Below are 23,151 nucleotides of genomic sequence, written 5' to 3'. Positions count from 1 at the left end.
ATTGTCCATCACAGTTTTACATCAAGATTTAACATTTTCATGTAAATTAGGCATAGTAGATGCTACAGACAATTTTCGTACCAGAAACCTACTGAACTTTATTGTGCAGTTAAACTTCACATGAGGTTTATGGTTACACAAGGGATTCCTCGAGAAAGCTCTGTCAGCTTTATGAGGTTATTTGACATAACTCACATGATCTTCACGTCTCTAGTAAAATGTCAGTTCATCACTCATTCACAGTTCACTGTAACCGTCAACCATAAAATGTGGACTTTCTTAATACAGAAGGAGGTGAATGTCATGACTCTTCAGTTGTGTCATTTGTCAACGTGACCTGCTTGTTAATCTGCAATCTTAAGCACGTGTGACAGTAAATGTTTCACCTCTGTGGTCCGCAGATTTTAATCATGTTTCATAAATGGCGTTCATTGACACATTCTGTAAAGCATTTTCTTTAACTTGGGACGGTCCTGATTGCTGCCTGGCTCAGAGCTCCAGCACTGTCTTGTCCATGAGCGATCTGTGAAGGAGAGACCAATATTAACTGATATTATTATGACAAGCACAGAAATGATAATGAAATGCTGATGTAGTATTTCCCTGGTCTTGAACAGTTTTATATTCTATACTCTAGAATCTAGAGCATTCCAAACACTTTGTTAGAGGAACAGCACTTCTCGAAACTTGCTGGAAGAACTCCTCCAATTCTGGTGCAGATCCAGATCATTTCCCCATGGAATAATTCATGGATATTGATGAAAGAAATCAGGCATATTTAGGGGTCTTATATCTATGACTTGTGAATTTGGTGCAGCTTGATTGAATTTAATTGGACTGGTGGACCTTGGCAGAGGTATGCACTCTTCTAGTTTTACCTCTAATCTTGTGACAGTGGTTTTAATTGGCTGCTCTTTGTGACCACACTTGTAACTTGAGTTCTGAAAAGTGCTCTACAAATAAAGATTATTATTATTGCAACTGCTGGAACACATCTTCGAGGATTACCGATCTGAACAGAAATGGCTCATATGGCCTTAAGGTACATGTACTAATGTTTGCAGTTCACTTGTTTAGCACCTCTTCACACAGAGCAAGTGGTTACCCTGAAAGGACAAGTCAAGAACCAATGGTACTCTGCCAGTAGAAGAATGTACTCACTGCCCTAAGATAGGATCCTGAGTCAGGAGGAGAGGAGTTCCAGGTGTAGGCCTGGTTTTCTAGACGGAGCTGCTTCACTCTGCTCTGGAGGTAACGTAGGAGCTTAAATGAAGCCACGTCTGAGGGGCTGTGGGAGGCTGCAGAGTCCCCCACAGGGAGGGAGGGAGAGCAAACCAAAGTTTGGGCATCCTGGTGGTAGGGACACACAGGCAGAGATGTAACATTAGAGCACTAAGTACCTACAGTGTAAGATATTATTTACGTTAATGCTCACATGGGAACAGTCAAACATTTACCTTTACACTAAGAGCCTTCCCTCCTTCAGGCCTCTCTGACTTTCTCTGGTCCTCCCCCCGAGCCACTGATATCTTTCTGTAAAACACACAAACCTACATTTGAAAGGTCCTGAACTCACAGGTGAGGAATGGTAGCATGAGATGGGTTGGGATGGGTTTATGTTTAGTTACTGTTAAATCTACAGTCTAAATAGCATATCACAGTGAGTCGAGGTGAGATCATGCTCTTGTGGAGCTAGTTAGTATGTCAGCCATGTTTCACACACACAGAAACCAGTTACCTTCCTCTTAACAACTTTGCCTTGCACCTGTGGGACGGCAAAAATTAGAGCACTGTTTGATTTCTATTGTGTGGACCAATAGGATTCTGAATGTCAAAATGAAGAGAAAACAAAGTATCGACAATTATTGCTTCAAACTTTAAATTGTCCAACATGATGTGGCTGTTATTTGACACAGTAGAAGGTTGTTTTTATTTTTAGCTTGTTACCTTTCCAGTTCAGCGGTCAGCTCCTCTTCAAATTTGCATGCCAGACGAGCTGCAGTCTGTTGCTTCCACTGAGCCATGCTCCTCTGAACCTGCCTGAGCTCCACGTCTTTGGCCTTCAACTGCTTGCGCAGAGATACAGCTGCTCCTCCTCCTTCAGCTCCTCCATCAGTCAGCTGAGTCCTGTTCAGGCTGCTCAACTCCTCAATGTGCTCCTGCACAAATGTCACGAGGCACAACATTGCTGTGACGCTTTAACTGTTGTGTTTTCGACCAAACATAGAATAGCGTTACCTGAATGAGACGCTCCTTCACAGAGTCTACGGCTCTATCTCTCTCCAGCCTGAGCTGCTGCCTCTGGGCGCTCAATTCTCGCTCCTGAAAACAAATGCACATTTAAAAAGCTGTATTTGCAAACACCGGGCCCTTTGCAGTATGTAAAGCCCAAACTGTACCTTGTCTTTTCTCAGCTGCTCGGTAGTTTGCTTCTGTGAACCCAGCTCCTGGTGTAGATGGATAATCAAGTGCTCCAGCTGCTCTCTCAGTGCTCTCAGGGTTGTAAGAGCCTCAGCTACTGTAGGACTGCACAATACAAAGGCATCAGCAGCAGAAGCTAATGCAGCATGTGGCCTACAAAGTATCCACTTCTGTCTAAACCAGATAGAGATGTAAGCAGGAGCAGGACATTATACCAGGCAGGCAGCGTCACAGCTCTCTGTTTGGCTCCACTCTGTTCCACTAAGAGTTGCATATGCTGGCACTCTGCTCCCAGCTCCTGGGCCCAGTGTCTGTGCTGCCGGTCCAGCTCAGCAGTGATTCTGTTGTAACCTCGCTCCCTTTCTTCCAGCGTCACCCGGAGCCTGTCAGCCTCTTTCTTTGCCAGCTGAACAGCCTTCTCAAGCTGCAGCGCCGTCCTCTGGTTCTCCTGTGACCACAGACAACACCATGATAACCCTTTTTATAACAGCGTCTCCTTTTATTTGCCCACAATTGATTCATTTTTGTGGTTTCCTTCACCTGTGCCATCTGTTTCTTCAACCTCTGCAGCTCAGCCTGGTGCTCCTCTTTCAGCGATCTACAAATAACAGCCAGCAAAGACTCCTGCTCTCTCTGCTGTGCACAACGTTCACTCTCCAACTCCTGCATCCTCTTGCAGAGAGAAAGCAAATCATGCAAAAACAGACTGAAAATGTATTCTGATTTATTTAAGATGGTAATGTTGCATTTCATGTTTGCGAATCCCCTTACTGTTTTTAGTTCCAACACTTTATGTTGAAGAGCTTGTGCTCTACTCTTCTCTCGCTGCATCTTACTCCTCATGCTTTCCTGGCTCTTTTTGTTCTGCTCCTCCAGTATCCCACAGTGCACCTGCACAGCTTCCACTCTTTGTGCCTCCCACTTCCTCCTCTCCTCGTCTATTGCTTTGTTCACCTAAATGAGAGCATGCCGTCCATATCATGTAATCGTACTGAAAAAGATTGCATATTTCAGGCACATGGATTATCAGAATACCTTTTCAGAGGCGTCTTTATGCAGCTCCTCTTCGCGGTTCTTTGCCTCCTCCCTCTGCTGCTCCAGAGAGATCCTTAGCTGCTTTGCCTCTTCTTCTTTTATCTGCCAGAACAGAGGAGGACTTTGAAAGTAACCATGTGTACTGTTTTTACTCACTTTGTATTTAGAGTATAACACAAATGAAAACAACACAGAAAAAAATTTGGTTTAACCGCCAGTAGAGGATTCCAAGTATATGTAGATTCCTGACAGAGTAATGTACTGTAGTGCCGTAGAAAATTGTACATGTTCCCGGTGACGCACTGACCTGAATGGAGCTTTGCATTGCCTCAACGCATCGCGTGAGAACCAGTGTGTGCTCTTTCAAAGCACTTGCTTTCTCTTCCTCGGCCTGCTGATCAACCTGGGGAGGAATTAGTTGAATCAGGATTTTAACTTTTCAGACTAATTTGTCACCTTTTAGATTTGCTGCTGAAGTTGAAGATGATATATTGGAAATTATACGTTAGAAAAGTGACTTGTAGAATTAATAAAACCTCAGAAAGCCTCAGCACTCACCATTGATCTGTAGGCTTGTTCCTGGGCTTCCTTCACTGCTTTGTCGTGCTGGGTTTTCAGGTGCTGTAGCTCCCCCTTCAGTCCGTCTCTTTCTGTTTGTAAGGCCCCATGTTGTTCGTGGAAATCCAGCAGCTGCAGCTCCTTCTGGGCCAACTTCTTCTCCAGAGCACCCACCCTGATCTTACCTTCTCCCAGTTCAACCTGCAGCTCGCTTACCTGAACCTCAAGTGCCTAAGAATAAGAGAGACAACGATCATTAATGGCATAAAGGATCTGTTCCGTTCAGGTAACATCAGTGTTTACCTACTATTTCATGTCAAAATGTCTGGCACTGAAATACTGAAATATCTATATTAAGGAGAGTAATAGAGGAGAATAAGAAGTACAGGATAGCAGAGGCCTACAAATAACTATGGGCTTGACAGATTAAAATTTATAATTAGTCTGATGAAAGAAGGCGTCACCTCAATTTGCTCCTTTTTCTGGATCTGTTTCTCTTCCAGAAAAACACATCTGTTCCTCAGTGAGCTCTCTGCCTCTGTGGCCCTCTGGAGTTCCTCACGAGTCTGCTCTAACTTCTGCTCCAATTACATACATGAAAACACAAAGACATTTTAAAACACAGAATCCAGATTTTTTAAAAGTTTGCTATTGCACTTGAATTGATTGACAGGTCTTTTGATACAAAAACATTTATTTTTTCTGATGCTGCATGATTGTGAAGAGGAATTTAGTTTGTTCACACCTTCAAAGTCTTTAAATACATAAATGAGTTTATTATCATCGCTACTGCAAAGAAAACCATGACTGTTATTTCTAACATTATTTCTAATTATTTCTAACGTTTACTAACATCAAACCAAAATGTTATAACTAGAAATTTGGATGTATTATAACATGTTTATGTTGTTATTTACATTATAAGCAATGGTTTAATTACTTCAATAATATTAAAATAGTTATGGATTACAATTTACATCGTTGACTGGGCCTTGATACTTCACCTCTTGCATGGACTCTAGCTTCTCTCGTGCACGTCTCTGCTCAGCAAACAGTTGAGTTTTTGCACCGTCCAGCTGTCTTTCCATCTCCTCCCTCTCCAGCACTGACATGATGACGTTGTTCTGTTTGAGGAACAGTGGGGCATCGAGAAGAACAATAAATCTGACATATTATAACATGTGACTTGACCAAAGAACCAGTTGATCCATTGGTTTGGACAGGTTTCATTACCTTCGAGCAGGATCCATCCTTTAGAGTCTTCTGACTCAGAGTTTCAAGTTCTTCCTCCATGTCTCTGATCTCATGGAGACAAGAATCTCTTTGTCTCTGCAACTTTTCCACTTGGCAACTACAACACATTCATCGTTGTGTTACTCTTTGACAGAACTAAGATTGATTTAAGACCAGAATCCTGTTGGTGCAGTGTGACGTTGTCCATCTCAACGCACACTGCCTCTGTTTATTAAAATTAGAAGTATAAAGTATTGGGATACCTGAGAGAGTCTCTCTCTATCCTGCTGTCTCTCAGACTGGACTCCATAGTCTTCTTCTCCTTCTCCACCTGTGCTCTCTGTGCAGTCACTCGCTCTAATTCCTGCAAGGCATGCTGGGGGAAAAAAACATAGCCTATGAGTATGTTTTTATTAGTGAGACTTCTATGCAGAGTTTCTATTGAAGGTGCTGCACGTTACCTTTCTTCTCTGCCGCAGTTCAGAAAGGCAGAGCTCAACGTCTTTTAACTGAGTCCTCTTCAACCTGAGTGTCTCCTCCTCGTTCTCACATTTCTAAACCACACACACACACAAACATGATGTCAACTCTCATGCACATGTTCATGGAAGAATTTAGAAAGCTGATCGGAAATATTTTTTTAAAACTTACACTAAATAATATAATAAAGTAAATTCTTACTTGTCGGAGATTAGTGAGTTGCTCTTTCATTTTTGTCCACTGCATTTTCTCGGATGTCCTCTCAGAACTTTCCTCATCTGTGTCTTTGTCGTCGTCTCCCAAAGAAAACTTGAGTCTGGGAGATGTAAAAATACTCAGTGTATGAGACTGAAAAACTGTGTAAGTAATTCTTTGAATGAAAAGACTGCAGAGAAGACACAGTTTTAAAATGTTGCTCCCTTTGCTTTACCTGCAACTTTCTCTCTTTTTATGCTGAGTTTTCCGAAGTTTTCTTTTTTGACAACTGCCAAATGAGGATCTGTGGACTTTGCAAAACAAAGAATACAATGTTGATTTTAAGAAAATTCAGAGATGAAGTTATTCTTATGTCTCCACGGCCTCTTTGAATGAAAGAATAAACAGAGAACTCTTGCTTTACCTGATGTAGACTGAGGGTCACTTTCTTCCAGTGTGGGTGTGTCATCGTCACTCTGGTTAGTAAAGTAATCATCCACGCCCGTGACAGACTGAATGAGAGAGCGCCATCCTGGGGGGGTGGGGTGACACTAACAATGTTAACTACAATTTAATACATATCTTTTTCTCTCATGTTCTAAATATTTTCTACATATCATTGTTAGCTCTTAGTAGTTTGTACAGGTGATATTTTGTATATAATGTGGCAACAAATAAGAAAACACAACAGAAAATCACAAAACATGTATTGTCAACTTTTCCTATTGGAGGGAAATTGATTGGACGGACAGTGCCTCCATCCAATCAGCGACAAGCCTTGTTGATGGCGGGTACCATCGTTTTTTTAAAGCTGTTGTGTTTGTTTACTTGCTGTTGTGTTTTGTGATTTGTTCTTGTGTTTTCACATTGTGATTTGCACTCCAGGGCCCCTGTAATGTTTAGTTTTCACAGGTTCTGCAGTCTCTCACCCGGCCGTGTGTGGATGTGCTGTCTGACTCGCTCTGTGCTGACTGAGTCCAGGTCACTTGCAATGGACACAGAATCAGAACTCCTCACAGGTACTCCTGTAAAACACATGCAACCTCCAGTCACTGTTTGCAGTGAACAGATGTACAAGATGATCAGTTGGACTGTGCAGCAGATGCAGTGTAATCTGTGTGTAGTACCTGCCAGGCACCTGGCCTCAGGAGAACAGCCCCTGTTGTGCTGTTTGTTTTCACGTTCTGTTACAACCTCTGTTCTGTGAGACACTGAGAGGGAAGTGAGAGAATCAAAAGGTGTAACTGGGTCGTAATGGGATCATGAGCAAGAGTCAAGAGCCAAGTTAGCAGAGCCCAGAGGCAACGATAACAACAAACATGCTGGAACAAACAGTCCCCTTGAATTCAATCAGGCTGCATCAAATTGCACATCTCATAAATATCAGTCCCCGAAATTTGCCTGAAAAAAATCCACATCCATGAATTCTTGCCGGAAAAAAATATATTTAAAGAAAGAGAAAAAAAAATTGGATCCTTCCTCTGATTCAGATTAGCACCAACATGTATTCTTTCCTGGACCATTGTGCATACTTCGACTGGGTTTAGTGGAAATCTGTTTTTGTGTAATCTTGCGCACAAAAAAACAAATAAACATAACAACAAATGGACAGCGGTATAAACATAACCTCCGTGGAGGAGGTGATTACACCAATTAGCTTTTGTGTTTCTTGATGAAATCGCCACGTGAGGTAAACAAGCTCATGTACAAAATGGAAAGCTTTAATCCTCTGGGGATAATGAATGTGTTCAGTGATTTTCAGTTAGTTGTAGGAAGAGAAATTCTGTGTGCATTAGATTTAATGTTCTAGTTACAATTAAGATTTATTTTTTAAATGCCTGGTTAATGTTGGTGGAGGGGAATTTTGACATACATTTTGTTCTAAAGACAATTTAGAGTTGACGAAGTGGGTGAGAAACATCCCTGGAGCATTAATACTAGTATTAGTACATGTTTAATGGCAGCCTGTCAAGTAATGGTTGAGTTAACCTGCTCTGGATCAAAATGTGGGACACACACATACAGACAGATGGATGAATGTACGAGTAGACAGATGAATCATTTTCTCTTAATCCTAACAGACATCTCAAATTGGAGCTCTTTTATTGTCTTCCAAAGAGATGGAAGGTTTTACTTACAGCTGCTATTGTGACCAAGCCTCTGTGGAGCCTTCTCACTATGTGATGTGTTCACTCCAAAGTTATTTGAAAAACACTTCTCCACTTCCTTTCGTTGAACTGGGTTGTTTAACAGGGAATAGTGAGCAGTCACTGCTTCTTTACTGCTTTTCCCCTGTGTTGCAGAACCTCGTCTTTTAACATGAAGAACACTTTGTCCTTTTTGTTCACTGTCAGATGTCTCTGTCCTCCCAGCCTCTTCTCCTATGTCTTGATTTTGAAAATAACTCTCTGGCAATGCCACTTCAACCATTTCTTCACCGAAGCGCATGACAAAGTCCTCAGTGCAGACACTGTCTGAAAGAGGGTGTGCTTCCCCTGTCATTGTATCCTCCTCACAAGTGTCCCCAAGCAGCCTCCCGAGTCTCCAGATGACCTCCTCTCTCCGAGACTCCATTTCCTCTTTGTCTCTTGTTCTTCTGTCCAACCTCTTCTGAGTGTCCTCATGAGTGTCAGGACTTCCCCGGCAGCCTGTGTTCCTCTCTGGGTTACAGGAGTGGAAAGATGTGTTGTTTTATTGTGGAGGGAAAACTTTTCTCTTTTGCAGTAAGGAGAGAAGCCTTAAATATAAACATATATATATATATATATATATATGTATATACATGTATACATCTCACTCATTTCACTTCACTTGTTTTGTCTTTGCAGATTCAACCAGATAAAAAAAAGTTATTTCCCGATAAATCCTTTTAGACGAATTTGGCTCTTAACTATTAAAAGAACAGTTTTTCCTGCAACAATATTGAAATATTACCTAATGTTTGCTTCATTGTCGGAGTGTGTAATAAATCAAGACAAGACATGGGTGTGTCATGTGTCTGAGTTGTACTTCCAAGGCCTGTGTCTTTGCTCAGAGATCGACTCCACTGAAGAGGAGCTAGAAAAAAAGCAAAACACAGATTATTATAAAGATTCAAAATAAAAATCATATTAAGTTTTATAATGACATGAATTACCGGTATCGCGGCAGTCATGGTTCCTGAAAATGTCCTGATGTTTGTGGGGCTGGACCTGGAATTGGAGGTAATCCCATTATTGCTTAAAAGCTGTATTCCTGAACACACATGCAGAGAAGCAGACAGACTGTGACAGTCACAAACCTGCAGTTGACCGAGCTGAGCATCGATGGCATCCATCAGGAGGTCACAGTGATCCAGTCTGAGAGGCCGAGGCTCCAGGTCCAACACCCTGCTGCTGACATCCAGATCTGTGGGGTCAGACATCAGGGTTAAACTCACATTAGTGTGAAGTAGATGTTACAACAATGTATAAAAGATCAGACCAGTGTAGAGAAGCTCATCAGTGTCCTCTGCATCCGCCTCTGCTCTGTCATGGTGTTTGTCCGCCATGCTGCATTAAGACAAATGTGCAGACGTTCAGCAGTCACACAGACAACACGACCAGTATCCACCAGTGGTGACAGCTGACTGGGCGGTCAGAAAGAGCGGGGGAGGTTTATGTTGCTCAGTTGTCCAGGAAACCAAGACCATTTAGCTTGTTAGCAGGACAAACTGACTTCTTTTCACTGAGAGCACCATAAATTCCTGAGTCTGTTCCTCTTCCACCGGGATGAACATCAAGTGCAGGAGAGGCGCAGGTCAATGAAGGATCTCTCTTCTCAGATGTTTAGCTAACGTCAGCCACAATGACTTTAAATAACCACGGAAAAAAGCATTTTACACATATCTTCTTCACAGACGTCACTCAGAAGATTGTTTCACACTGTTCAACTCTATAATCAGTGGATTTTAAAAACACAGTAAAGTTTCACACGAGCATGTAGCTTCACCATAAACACACAGTTAACCTGAATTCAGAGGCTTTTCTGTGTCAAACTAGCTTCACTCACTTATATAGCTGTGATATATTCAGACACAAACACATACATCACATTTAAAATCTAAATCCCTCCTCCATAGCTGCTCTGGAACAAACTTATCAAACTTACTCTGAGGAAACAAACCAGGAGACTCGATTCTGCGGATCAGCTGCTGCTCTGATTCCTGATTGACAGACGCTTCCCTCCGTTGTCCTGGAAACCGTCAAACAGCTCGCGACGCCGAGTGGAGGCGCGGTGGCGCGCGCACTGCGGCAAGTTCAGCGCCAATGGCTGCGTCATATTAGATCTTTTTATTTATCATGATCACATTTAAAGAGAGTTAGATAAATAGTCAATGTTTTCTGTGTAACCGCAGCCTCTTATCAACACTGAGAGCAACACAGGGGCCGTAAAATGATAAAAATATTAATATAAAAAATATAAAAAATACTAGGGCTACGTTGTAGCACTGAACGGGCCCGAGCACACGCAACTCGGGACCTGTTGCTGTTGGTGGAGAGAGGAAATCCGTCCGTTTGTCTGTCCCCCAAAAAAAATAATTTATACGGACAGACAGACGGACAAAAAAAAAAATTTAAATTCCGTCAGTCTGTCCCCAAAAATTTTTAATTTATACGGACAGACAGACGGACGAAAAATCCGTCCGTCTGTCCGTCCCAAAAAATAATAATTTATACGGACAGACAGACGGACGGAAATCCGTCCGTTTGTCTGTCCCCAAAAATTTTTAATGTATACGTACAGACAGACGGACAAAAAAAAAAATTTAAATTCCGTCCGTCTGTCCATCCTAAAAAAATTCAATTTATACCGACAAACAGACGGACAAAAAAAAAAATTTAAATTCCGTCAGTCTGTCCATCCAAAAAAAATAAAATTTATACGGACAGACAGACGGACGAAATTTTTTTTTAAATTCCGTCCGTCTGTCTGTCCAAAAAAAAAAATATTTATACGGACAGACAGACGGACAAAAAAAAAATTTAAATTGTGTCCGTTTGTCTGTCCCAAAAAAAAATAATTTATACGGACAGACAGACGGACGGAAATCCGTCCGTTTGTCTGTCCCCCAAAAAAAAATTTATACGGACAGACAGACGGACAAAAAAAAAAATGTAAATTCCGTCCGTCCGTCCGTCCAAAAAAATTATAATTTATACAGGGCGTGTTTCATAATGCCCCTTGAGACTTTTCTGTTTGTCATGATACACCTGGGCTACGATTTTTGTGAAGATCGGTCAAAGGGAAACCTAGGGGCTGCGTTCCAGGTGGCGCTGTTGAGCCATTTCGCCACGCCCATTTCAAATTACTACAGAATACATACATTTTCACCACATTTTCTGCAAAGTTTGGTAAGACTTTGAGCATGTTAAACCCCTCAAAAAGCCAATTCATTTCGGTCATATTAATAATAAGAATAATCCTTACAATTTCAATAGGGCCTCCCACCGTTCGGTGCTCGGCCCTAATTAAAGTGAACAAATGGTTGATAAATAGAAAAGAAATTATTGTGACGATTGCCCTATAGTTCTTGTATTTGTGTAATTATTTTTCCACCTCAAATGTAAATGTGGATGCTTAAACTATTAAATACCTGGGCAATAGAATACAAAAAACATATATTATGTAAATACAAAATTATAATAAAGATTGCACTTAAAATAAATTGCAGGAATATATATAGAACTCCCTTAAACTACCGAAGTAAAAATTGTGTTGAAAAAAAGTATATTTTGCATAATCTTTTCTTTTCTTTTTGATGAAAAAATATTGATTATAAAGATATAAAGATATAAAAGATATAAAGATTGTTAACCCCTGCTAAGAATACAGAAGACACAGCCAGTGCTGCCCTTACTAGTAAGCCCTGACAATATATATAACATAAGATAGTAAGATAAAAAACATGGCCATCATAGAGTCCTGAGTTTTCCCTCAATTTAAAGAAATTGAGTTTGCCATTGCATGTAACTGAATGTTTTTTCTATAGGGCTGAGATATAAAAACACTAATATAAGGACAACATTCATTTAAAACCTGTCACAGCTCCTTCAACAAATGTATGCAAGCCTTTTGTAATATGCTGTTTTTATTTTTGAGTCATCCCATTAAAGGTGTACAGTAGTTGTAGTTCTGGGAGTTGTGCTGTTACAGTGAGAGACCGTTTTTCATTCTAAATTCTCACATACACCAAATATATTGATCCCATCTTCACACTTCCACTGAAAGAAAACCAAGCAGACAGATATTCAGTGTCAACAATAACAACTTTATTATCCTCATTTTCCATTATTGTGTCTTTGCTGTTTAAAGACGATGTTACGAGTATAAATGAAGGGAGAAAATGCACAATAAAAAAAAAAAAGGAAAAACCTCAGTTGAATCAGCTGTTTCACCTGAATACACTGTCGTGTATTTGGAGATAGTGAGTAGTAGTCAAGGCAGGTCAGTCACCTTGGACCTCCTGTGCCAGGCCGCTGTTGTGACGCGTTTCATAACTTTCATACAGATTTTTTAACCCCAGTCTCACCACAAAGCTGTGAGTCACAGTCTGAGAAGAAACAGGGTTCAGTTTAGACGCCGTGAGGAAAATCTCCCTCGTCTTCATCAGTGAACGTCTGCCTCGAAACTGAGCTTGAATGAGAAGATGTGTGCGGCATGTGCACACAAATCTTACTCATTATCCATACAAACAGTATGAAACATAAGAAAAATGGCACCCATGAGAAGATAGAAAACATGGCAGAAAAAGAAAGCATAAAAATTAAAGCTAAAAATAAAAAAGATCACACCACAGTGAATTAAGAGTCGGGTGGGATGAAATGTGAAAAACATTGAGGGAGTGTTTACATTAGATCCCTCTGAGATAGGGAAGGCAGATGAAGAGCTTTTTTTAGTCTCAGTACACTCTCCATTTACACTTTGGTTGTTTTTCCCCATTCTGCATGAGGGAGACAACTGTCTGAAGCAACAACAGCCATTATCTAACAAATCTACACCTCACTGCATTATTGCTACAGCTGTCCGAGACTGTACAGGCCTCAGTGGGGCAACTTCAACAGGCGAGTCACCGTCACGCACTGAGGTCAAGTTATTTGAAAATATATTGACTAAAACGTATGATGAGCTCTCGGTTATCATTCAAAATATAATATGTATTCTCAAGTATAAAATCATCTCAAACACAATATATTAAAGTAAATCTCTAGTGAACTTCATATCGATCGCTGAAGAAAAAGGAAAATCACAAACCAACTCTCCAGTTGTACAGTTTCCTCGGCACCACTCAGCAGTGATAAGATGTCATGACTGTGCCCGATGATACAGAATTAACTGCACGATGATGATTTCTCAAGATAGCAAAAATAAAACATCTCGCTTGATATGATTTAAAGTGTGAACAACCTCGACATTTTGGGAAATAAGCTCAATTGTCTTTTTCTGCTAAACGTTACATGAGAGGATTAATACCACGCTCATGACTATTTAACATACAGAAAAGACAGCAGCTACTTAGCCTAGCAACTGGAAACTAATCTGGTATAGTCCAAAGGTTTAAAAAAAACTAAATCCAGCTTTATTCAGGTCTAAATCTGACAAATTAACATCTCATCTTTGTTCAAAACACAAAGTGTGAGACTTCCAGTGATGTGAGTGGTACGAAGGCCCTCTGCTCCGATGCACTTTGATACTTTCTGCCGCTAAAGCAAACCTAAGGCATTAGCCGACAGTCTTTCTGAACTCCTTAATGTGCCGAAAAAAGGCCGAGATTCTCAGTGAGCTCCAAACACAACGTGTAATATGTGAAAATATAACGTGTTTGTGAGCTTGAGAGATGCTGGTGGGTAGATTCTTTAACTTCAGACAGTACCTGGGTAGCTGTTTCCCCCTGTTTCCAGTCTTAATGCTAAGCTAAGCTAAGCTAACCAGCTGCTGGTTGTAGCATCAGAAATGACAGAGGTGAAAATCTTTTCATGAAAAAATCCCAAACATATTTCCTATAAATGCTAAATTACTTCTTTTAGCAGGATGTTTCAGACAAGAGATTTAGTGATTGAGCATCAAACTGGGCTCTTGACAACCACAAATCAAAAATGCATTAAAACCGTTTATGTCAATGGGTAAAGAAGCATCTATTGTGCAAAAAAAAAGCATCAATCATCTCATCAAATCATTAACATCAGTGAACATTGTAAGAGCTCATAACATCACTCTTTCAGCCCACACGGAGGGGCACTCTATTATGAATGAATCTCTTTTCCACATCAGAGGAAATGATAACTGAGCCACAGTTACTAATGTGCTAGCATAAAGGACTCTATTAAAATGATTTTCAGTGTGTTAAGACAGTTTATGGAAATATAAAAGATGAATCGCCACACGATTAACTTCCATCTTCACGGAATTAATCTGGTTTAAAAATTAATATTTCAGGAAACCCTTCAGGCTTATTCAGTCAATTATGTCAGATTTGAAATATTCTGTACAGAACTTAATACTCAGATTAGTATAGTTATTCTTAAATTTACATTACAGTATCATTCTTTTATCACAAAATATTCACAGAAATAGACAAACAATAGATACAATACCTCCAGCCTTGAAGTCTACATTCCTAACAATAATTACAAAAAATACTAACTGGTTTTCAAAACTCTTGTCACTGTAGACATGTAGTGCACAGGTCAGAGGACTCTTTCCCTTGTTCAGTCGATTTAAGGCAAAAGACTGAGGGTACGCTTGTGAGCTGATCCCAGATCAGCATGTCCACAAACACTGAACGAGAGGACGACATGTAAGCTGTGGTGAGTCTGGAGCAGCAACTGGGGGAGTCCTCTGTGGCTAAAGCTGACAGACACAGTGGTGTGCTACAGGAACCAGCCCTGACCTCCCGTCAGCTGAAGCCACTCGGGACCCCTGAGAGAAACCCCTCCAGTCTCAGGTAGAGTAGTCCTGCTGGAACCACTGGTTAGTGACTGATGGGAGGCTGTGGAGCTAGTGCAACGTACACTATAGAAACCAACAGGATGCCCTGGGTGGCAATGACTGAATGCCTCATTGGTGATTTGGCGCAGAGTTAATACTTTGTACAATCACTGAGAATGATGTCACTCAAAATGGTCACCAAGGATACAGTATGTGTTGCTATGGGAGAGCACCAGAGGACGAGGTAAAGTACATGTACGAAGTGAGATCTTTTAAAACATCAACACAGAGATATGTTCTAATCTATGGCCAATCACAGTGAAACGTGCATGTTCAGGTCTTTGATGGTGATTCCTTTAGTGATATGAATGTTTTACTGTTGCGTTACAATTAAAGGACTGACTACTGTAGAAATCTGACTCCAGAATTACAGATGGACGATGTCTAAAGCATGTTTGTACGACTGAAATGAAGCATTAGACATGTTTCATATTCAAAGTGTGAAATGGGCCAGCAGCTATATTACCACTACACGGACTACAGTCTAACTGACTAGGGAACAGAATAACTACGTATTTGTTTGGCGCTGGAAGGAAACCCCAACATTCACACCAAGTAAAACACAATTCTACATTGCTGCATGTTTTATCAGTTAGGATGAACCAGCCTCTAGTGTATAAGAACAAGATCATTTTCTCAGGCAAATATTAGCTGTTGATTATGGAGAACCAAACTGCTGAAAATTAAATATATATAAAACTAGCAATCATATAAATGAACACAGATATAACCACAGATATATATCTATAATTTTAATTATTTCCAAATTTTATGGTTATATTTCATTATTGTTTTGTAATTATTAATATGATGTCTTTATTTATTTGATTTGACACTTTGGGTCTCCATAATAAATCTTTTAGACAGAAATCTTTTAGACACCATGTTCAGGCGTTAACTTCCCTCTTTAAGAGAAAATGAGCACTTGAATTCAATCCTGCGAAGGAAAAAGTTAACTAACTTATAAAGTAGCTTAATATCAAATGTGTTTTGAAAAATAACTGACTGACGTGTATTCAACACTTGTGTTTCTATGATTTTGTCCCTGTTTATATTCGATAGTTGTGAGCTGCTTTGATATGAGTTTCTATCCAATTGGTAAAACTCTGTGATAGGGTGATCACAAAAAAGTGCATTGTGGGTAGCATTTAGGGAGCACCTGATTTCAGGAGTGTGCAGGTGCCTTCATTGTGTGATGTCACAACCACACTTTACCTCACTGCTGTTTCAGTATGATGTCAAAGAGGAGGACTCAGGGAATGCCCCTTCTTCTCCTCCAGTGTAAGAACAGAGCGAGTGTATACATTTGGAGGTACAGTGTTATCCGAGAGCGTGTGAAACAAACACGTTTGCATCATCACAGAATGTCCAAATAGTGCTCATGAGCCAGGAGCAGAGGCTGAGCCGTTTCCTGTCTGCTGAGGTTGGCTGTGATCTGGGGTCAGTTCCTGGGTTAGAAGATGTCAGGGCTCATGTTCCAGTCCTGTCTCTCCTTGGTCTCCCAGTAACCTCCCTTGTACACAAAGTTTGTCTCTCCAGTTATCGAGTTCCTCCTCTGGTGAAACCACAGCGGCTGGTAGCCTTCGTATTCTCGACCTGTGGGAACAAACTCAGGTGTCAATTCAACCAACAACATTTAAATCGCACCCTATAGTAGAGAAGCCACACTTGCAGGCAATTCACTGAGAAATCAATTCACCTTCATGCAGCTCTGAACTTGGGATAACTAAAAAAGTGAGCTTAACGCTTAAAACAATAAAGAAATAAGTATGTGTAAGTGCAATGCAAAACCTAGATCACTGGCATCATGTCACTAGCATCAAGCATAATGTTAACTTGGTTTAAAGTAACTTCTGCTGGTAAGTATATCAAAGTATAAAGTAAATAATAGCGTTGCAGAACAAATTAATCACCTGCCAATGTGGCTTCACACTGAGAACGTTTGTAGATTTTAAAGTTTAAATGTGACATGTAATATATTATTGAGGCCGGATCTAATGTGCAGGAAAAAGTATTTTTTCCTTTTCCTCCAGGATCTGGAGAAGTTGACATGAGAGGGGCATCATGCAGTTCCCACACAGAAGCAGACCACACAGGGGACATACAGAGGATGGAGTGTAGTGTATGTGTGTGTGTGTGGGAGTGATACACAACAGAGGGGCATAGGGCAACCCCCACTCACCAGAGTCATAATCACACTCTGATCACCAATAGAGGGAGGAAAAGAGAGACATGTCATGGGTACATTGAATACAGTCTAGCCTACACACACACACACACACACACACACACACACACACACACACACACACACACACACACACACACACACACACACACACACACACACACACACACACACACACACACACACACACACACACACACACACACACACACACACGTTTCTGCTGAGTTCTCTAAGTTCAGTCTGGCTTCTTTTACACCAGACTCCTCTGAGCTCATCTCTGCCTTCTGACCTGCAGGAACTGTGGTACTAATAGGAATCAGTAGGGCTTCCTGAATTTTGTGAAAAAAATTATAATATTACCAAAATTGAGTCATAATTTTAGACAATTAAGTCGTTTTCTTACACCAAAAAGTCATGATTCATGGGGAGAACAGAGTCGTAATTTTAGGCTACGTGTCATTTTACAGGGGGCATATTAGAAGATCAGTCTGTTGTCTGAGGAATATGGAGCAGTAATAAAGTAATAATTTGCAAAAATTATGACTATTCTCTGAATATTCTGACTATATACTTTATACTATGAGTTTCATCTAAATTATTACTTTTTTCTCATAATATTACAAGTTTCTCCCCTTCCGTTTAAAGTCTTCCAACTTCTTTCTTGAAGATTATTTCCCGCCATAGCTGCAGAAAATGTTTTTGTTGCAAACAAAACACTGCATCATAGTTGCAGAATTTGTATACCCAGAATCTAAAAGCAAACTGATTATAACTACCTGATGTATTATTATGTCTGTTGAAAGAATAATATTTAGCTTCCACCCAAAATAATTTCAGGTACATGACTGGTGAACCAAATGCTCTTTGTTTGATGGTTAATTCTCTCCTACTGTTTATTACAGATTCTTTTATCTTTGGCTTTTCAAACCACAAACCAGGTATTTTAGGATTATGTCACAGCCAGTTATTGTTTTGTTCTGATATAAACATTAATTAAAACGCCTAAGCATAAACTGAATTTAAATTTGACTCTGCGCCCTTTGCCTCACTTCTTTCTTTCTACTAACTCTGCTCGTCTCTGTCTTTTTTACTCTTTGCTTATCAGATATCGCACTTGTGTTTTCAATTTCATACCGTCATCCAGAGCGTCTGAGGCCTCTGCTTCCCTCCTCCTCCTCACAGCTCTTTGCTTCTCCTCTAGCCTCTGTTTTTCTGAGTTTGCTTCATCCCATCGCCCTTCCTCCATCAGCCTCTGGTCAGGTCTCAGGCGGCTATCAGTTAGTCCCACTCCGTCCTCCAGCTCATTCAGGGTCAATGCCAGAGCAGAGAAGTAGTACATGTTCTCTGCGTTCTCCCTGAGATAGCAAGAAGTAGACTTAGTGTGTGATGATCAATAATATTGACTGAACATTGAAGCTGTTATACAACCACAATGACTCATATATTGCACTGTTTTCCCTTATGAAGCTGTTGAGGTAAGCGCTTACGGGAGAGGGTATTTCTTCCACAGCAGTTTGGGGGACAACGTCTGATAGACGGTCTTCTGCTTGCCCTCTGATCCACTGCCCCCTCGGCTACTCTGAACGATCTTGGCACTCTCCATCTTATCATCCCACGTACCAGAGAGGATGTAGTGGGCCTGGCCCCCGCTGTCTGACACCACACCTGTCACCTGAAAACAGCAAAAAGAAATCAGAAAATAGGCTTATTCAGACACTAAAGCCAGTCATCTTACTGAGTGTATAGGTAGAACCATGGTCTTTAGTCCTAATGCTTAGCTCCACAGTCCCCCTGGGTCAGACATAGGTACATTTTCAATAGCTTATCTCAAATCAGTCACTACCACGTTCCCAATTTTAGGAGACTGCATGTCTCCAAAATGTGTAACTGCACTGAGATGTAATATGTTCCTCTGGATAACAAATAAACTCAATATAATAAAGAAACAATATTTGGATAACAATATATTTCACGGTACTGTCCAGCAGGAGGCAGCATTTCACAAAGTAACTATGCACTGTATGACATCATACCAAGGTCAGAAATCATTTACCTTGCGTGGGACGTCCCTGGAGAAATAACTGTAGGGAGAGAACTTGAGTTGGCAGGTCTCCTTGGTCCTGTGATTCACAATCTCAATGTCCCCCGACTGCACAAATACAAAAATGTTTCACGAGTGAGAGAGACAAATACACACACACACACACACAGAATGATATTTGATTGAGTGTTAATAGGAGAGGAAAACATTCCTGAGCAAGAATAAGAATGAGACTGACGGGTGCCGAGACTGACAGATAACCTGAAAATATAATACAATGCCTCTGGACATGGCCGTCGTGGACGCATTAAAAACTTAAATACAAGGTAGAGGAAAAAAGAAGAATCACATTCTGAGGAGACAGAGAGATGTGAAGCCTTCCCCTCCTCCCCATGAATAACTGGGCCATCACAGAAAGAGGAAGCTGTTATTTTAGGGTGTTATTGGAGATCAAAGCTACAGATAAATCCTTGGAAATTGTGAAGCTCCTTATTCGTGTGCTGGAAGGCTTTGCTCTGATTCCCCTCTTCACTGAGGGGAATGAGAGCTCCCCTGGACTGTACCACTAAGCTTGTCACACAGGGTAAAGGCCAGACGTATTAAAGTAGGGCTGCGGGTTTGGAGCTGTGGCTGAATAGTAACCAATGAGGAGTCTCTTGAAAACAAACCTGGTCAATCCACAGCTTGCCCACGATGATGTTGTGCACTGTGGAGGTGACCTTTCTCCAAACATAGTGGTTCCCACTGGAGTGGAAGTGCAGGTGAATGGCACCTGGCGAACAACAGGAACAAAAGGGTGTAAGAGAAATGAAATATCACATCTGCCATTGTTCCCAGTCTGTCACTGCAGACCTGAAGGTGATGTGTTGGACTGTGGGTTTGTTTTTGTGATTGTAAATCTGTTTGTGAACATGGTCAATTCTACCTGCAGCTTTATTGATAACATGTATTCCACCATTGAGACTTTCCACTTAACTTTATTACAGCTGTGTGACAAAAAGTGAGTTATAGTCAGAATACTATCCCTGTGTCCCTTGGTGGGCCTGTATGTATCAAATCTCTCATTTATCTAAACCAACAGACCACTGCTTGCTACTGTCCCACAGCTACAGAGACGTCCATTTATACCCATATTTTATGTGCACGTCAAAGGGATCATAAAACCCTCCTGATTCATTCTCACACGCTGTTCTCTGACGTGAGATTGTGTGGGAGGCAGATCAGTGGTCCACTTCTCTCAGGTCTGAGACTGTGGCTTTTCAGTTTGTATGATAGAGCCTCTATTTACAAACGTAGTTTGCTAGCTTCCCATCTGAATGTGAAATGTCTTACCTAGAGGCATAATAGAGAGGTATTTTCCACGGAACTTGCTGGCAATGGTGATTTCCTGCCACAGGGTCCAGCCTTGTTTGGAAATCACATGATGTGCAGCAGCAGGGGGGTGATGGCTCACCTTAGAAGATAGAGAGACAAAAAAGATAAAGTAGAAAATAAGGAATAGGTTCATATAAGCATGGAGAACACAGTCAGACCTTGTGCATGCACATCAGTGCCTGTGCTAACAAAAACTCCCTGTGGCCGCGCCGTTACCTGCTCACACAGCGAGCGGTAGCCGAACTCTTCCAGGCGATCGAGCTCGTAGGTCTCGCCCAGGAGGGGGTTGAAGGGCTTCGCTGTCCGATGGACCGTGGTGGAGTAGGAGGAGACGGAGAAGGCAGCGACCAGGCACATCTGCTCCAGAGAGGAGTCGCAGCGCGCCGCCTTGTCCAGGAGCTCGTGATACTCCAGGTCCTCGGTGAGTCGCTGCAGCATTGACAGCGGCTCATTGAAGTTCACCTGAATGGAAGAGAAAGAAGTGAAGATGTAATAAACAATTTCTGTCAAGCTGTCAGCAAGAGGAGCACCGTGCCTCAATCACTTACAGGCATGGGGATTTTAGAGAGCTCCTTGCCAATGCAGTTCTTCATAATGCTCCATAAATTGAGGGAGTAGTTGGGTTTGTCTGGGATGTGAGTCCGCCTCTGTCTGCGGGGCTGCAGCTCCTTCCCTGACACATCGTTACAGCCTGGAGACATCTGGGATTAGGTGTGGGGGGGGGGGATGAGGAAGGTGGGATTGTAACTTTGTGTAAAAAGAATATTTGATGTATAACAGTTAGAAGAAAGGCTTTCAACTTCTGCTTGGCAGCACATCACCAGACACAGTGACAGAGCGAGTGAAAGACAGGAGGAGAGGGAACAGAAGACATGTGTTTGAGAGAGAGAGAGCGAAGCAGCGAACAAGGGCCGAGGGAACAGGAGAGCAGATGTTTGACTGGTAATTAAGATTTAGTGGAAAGATGCAGCTGTGTATCTTTGGCACCGCAGGGATGACAATGAGACAACAGGAAACACAATCAAAGGCTGTGTGCATGTGTGTGTGTGTGTGTGTGTGTGTGTGTGTGTGTGTGTGTGTGTGTGTGTGTGTGTGTGTGTGTGTGTGTGTGTGTGTGTGTGTGTGTGTGTGTGTATGGATAAATGTAGGGTAGGGTGAGAACAGCAAGTAAAGATGGCTGCATGAATAAAGCAACGGAGAATGAGTCTATGTGAGATCAGAAAAGTCAGCAGTGTTCACAAATGTCAGTCCTATTGGTCAGATTTGTTAGGAGGAGAGATGCTTACATGGTCGTCCTGGATCCAGTCACTGGGGTGACCGCCGCTCGCTCCGCTCAAATTACTCTGAGATCGCCTGGAACAGAGTGAAAATGTTTTCTTCCGTGGCTACTGGTCACGTACACATTCACACATACATAGAGATACAGTACATTTCTCTACATCCTTTACCACTTCCATACAGACCCAATACACACACAGTGCACACAAGGGAGCTGAGGGTTATGTTACAAGAGAGGAGCCATACTAATGAGTTGCCAGAACAAGACTGAGTCCAATGCAGTAAATAAATATGCTCGAGAGCAGAAACAAGAATAGGAAATTGTTTTTCTTTGCTACAGGAAAGCAGAAGCTCTTTTCATCTATCTACTAATTCCAGAAATCTCTGTCTGTCTGTATCTCGAGAACCTTTCACCTGCGTGACACTTGTCATGTTTGTTGTTAAGGACCCAATGATGCAGTGTCGAAATTGGTGCTAATTGGACAAGTGATATGTGTAATATTAATAAACTCTGAATAACAAAGCAGAGTAGCAGCGGCGGCTGGGAATCATAAAGTAATATTGTCAATCTCGACAACAGCACTTTCAGGACAACGGCAAACACTTCTGGATTCTGCTGAAACGAGCTTCACGGAACTTTGAATATACAGGTGAACAGATCTTTGTGCAGCAGCGGTGAAACAGCTTCAGGGTTCTGTGCACTGAGTCCTGCAGTCTGTCGTTACAGTTTCAGAAAGGAAGCTGCAACCAGCATCATCACAAGCCAAGCAAACAGCCCATTTTGGCATGAACTGGTCCTTTGTTTAAAGACTGAAGCTCGGCAGAAACAAGTAGAGTTGCCAGCAAGAGACAGACTCCAATACAATAAAGAAACATGCTACATTTGAGAGCAAAAACTAAAATAGGGAATTGGTTTTCACTGCTTTAGGAAAGCAGAGGCTCTTCTTTATCTGTAAAACAGAGTAAACACATCTACCAAAATCCCAAAGTCAAGGGGACACCAGTATATGATGTGTGTGTGTGTGTAAGTTGTCACATCATGAGCCATCAATAGAGCCTTGTTCAGCTGTCAGCCACAGTCAGATTCACTACGATGACAAATTAGACCACACACAGAAATAATTTATAGCAACTTTCTTCCCTGTGTTTGTCAGTTGTCCTTGTCCTTCAGGAAACAAAGAGCATTGACCAGACGAAGACTGACCTGTGCTGTGTGTTGTCAGTGGCAGTCACTGTGATAAACGCAGGGGAATCCTCCATGGCATCAAAGTACTCAGTATCCTCATCTTCATCACTTGCCTCTTCTTTGAGCGGCCTCTCGCTTCCTTCATTCAGGACA

The 23,151-nt window shown here is 41.5% G+C and overlaps 3 protein-coding genes across 6 annotated transcripts in view; all 3 read right to left on the bottom strand.

The window, feature by feature from the left end:
• Nucleotides 1-9: 9 nt before the first annotated feature.
• Nucleotides 10-6,485, bottom strand: LOC118115102 (rootletin). 2 transcript variants are annotated; one of them, XM_035166063.2, is made up of 21 exons: nucleotides 6,347-6,485; nucleotides 6,158-6,233; nucleotides 5,929-6,043; nucleotides 5,709-5,801; nucleotides 5,511-5,623; nucleotides 5,248-5,365; nucleotides 5,019-5,138; nucleotides 4,479-4,592; nucleotides 4,015-4,245; nucleotides 3,764-3,859; nucleotides 3,457-3,558; nucleotides 3,193-3,375; nucleotides 2,962-3,093; nucleotides 2,637-2,869; nucleotides 2,400-2,526; nucleotides 2,239-2,322; nucleotides 1,948-2,159; nucleotides 1,739-1,765; nucleotides 1,458-1,533; nucleotides 1,162-1,350; nucleotides 10-523 (listed from the first exon to the last, which is right to left on the bottom strand). In XM_035166063.2, exons 3-21 carry the CDS (start codon nucleotides 5,971-5,973, stop codon nucleotides 458-460), a joined length of 2,361 nt encoding a protein of 786 aa, XP_035021954.2. In that variant the 5' UTR covers nucleotides 5,974-6,043; nucleotides 6,158-6,233; nucleotides 6,347-6,485; the 3' UTR covers nucleotides 10-457. The 2 variants fall into 2 exon arrangements, with proteins under 2 accessions (XP_035021954.2, XP_047197299.1); XM_047341343.1 differs by lacking the exon at nucleotides 1,739-1,765.
• Nucleotides 6,486-6,828: 343 nt separating this feature from the next.
• On the bottom strand, nucleotides 6,829-10,137 carry LOC124852384. Its single transcript, XM_047341265.1, has 8 exons — nucleotides 10,051-10,137; nucleotides 9,385-9,452; nucleotides 9,203-9,309; nucleotides 9,059-9,113; nucleotides 8,857-8,979; nucleotides 8,061-8,582; nucleotides 7,050-7,133; nucleotides 6,829-6,947 (listed from the first exon to the last, which is right to left on the bottom strand). The coding sequence occupies exons 2-8, from the start codon at nucleotides 9,449-9,451 to the stop codon at nucleotides 6,829-6,831; spliced, it is 1,077 nt and encodes a 358-aa protein (XP_047197221.1). The 5' UTR covers nucleotide 9,452; nucleotides 10,051-10,137.
• A 2,053-nt stretch (nucleotides 10,138-12,190) lies between these two features.
• The window catches only part of osbp2b (oxysterol binding protein 2b), a 43,857-nt gene continuing 32,896 nt past the window's right edge, over nucleotides 12,191-23,151 (bottom strand). For 2 of the 3 annotated variants that reach the window (XM_035165721.2, XM_035165723.2), the window contains 11 exons: nucleotides 23,017-23,137; nucleotides 21,821-21,887; nucleotides 21,083-21,235; nucleotides 20,751-20,996; nucleotides 20,493-20,613; nucleotides 19,829-19,932; nucleotides 19,173-19,268; nucleotides 18,607-18,791; nucleotides 18,254-18,474; nucleotides 17,111-17,128; nucleotides 12,191-16,524 (listed from right to left, as the gene is read on the bottom strand). In XM_035165721.2, the coding sequence (XP_035021612.1) occupies nucleotides 16,382-16,524; nucleotides 17,111-17,128; nucleotides 18,254-18,474; nucleotides 18,607-18,791; nucleotides 19,173-19,268; nucleotides 19,829-19,932; nucleotides 20,493-20,613; nucleotides 20,751-20,996; nucleotides 21,083-21,235; nucleotides 21,821-21,887; nucleotides 23,017-23,137 (1,475 nt within the window). In that variant the 3' untranslated portion in view covers nucleotides 12,191-16,381. The remainder of the gene's footprint in view (nucleotides 16,525-17,110; nucleotides 17,129-18,253; nucleotides 18,475-18,606; nucleotides 18,792-19,172; nucleotides 19,269-19,828; nucleotides 19,933-20,492; nucleotides 20,614-20,750; nucleotides 20,997-21,082; nucleotides 21,236-21,820; nucleotides 21,888-23,016; nucleotides 23,138-23,151) is intronic. The other variant, XM_035165722.2, reaches the window with a different exon arrangement.

Source organism: Hippoglossus stenolepis, chromosome 9 (genome assembly GCF_022539355.2).
Source record: "Hippoglossus stenolepis isolate QCI-W04-F060 chromosome 9, HSTE1.2, whole genome shotgun sequence".
Taxonomy (NCBI): domain Eukaryota; kingdom Metazoa; phylum Chordata; class Actinopteri; order Pleuronectiformes; family Pleuronectidae; genus Hippoglossus; species Hippoglossus stenolepis.
This window is presented reverse-complemented; position numbering and strand designations above follow the sequence as displayed.

Coding starts and splice junctions, on each gene's coding strand:
- LOC118115102 (XM_035166063.2), bottom strand. CDS start 5,973: ATGCAGTGGACAAAAATGAAAGAGCAACTCACTAATCTCCGACAA. Junction 3,376..3,456: donor ATAAAGACGCCTCTGAAAAG/GTATTCTGATAA, acceptor GCTCTCATTTAG/GTGAACAAAGCAATAGACGA. Junction 1,534..1,738: donor GCAAAGTTGTTAAGAGGAAG/GTAACTGGTTTC, acceptor TGTGTTTTACAG/AAAGATATCAGTGGCTCGGG.
- LOC124852384 (XM_047341265.1), bottom strand. CDS start 9,451: ATGGCGGACAAACACCATGACAGAGCAGAGGCGGATGCAGAGGACACT. Junction 8,583..8,856: donor GACAATGAAGCAAACATTAG/GTAATATTTCAA, acceptor CCTGTAACCCAG/AGAGGAACACAGGCTGCCGG. Junction 6,948..7,049: donor TGAGGCCAGGTGCCTGGCAG/GTACTACACACA, acceptor TGTGTTTTACAG/GAGTACCTGTGAGGAGTTCT.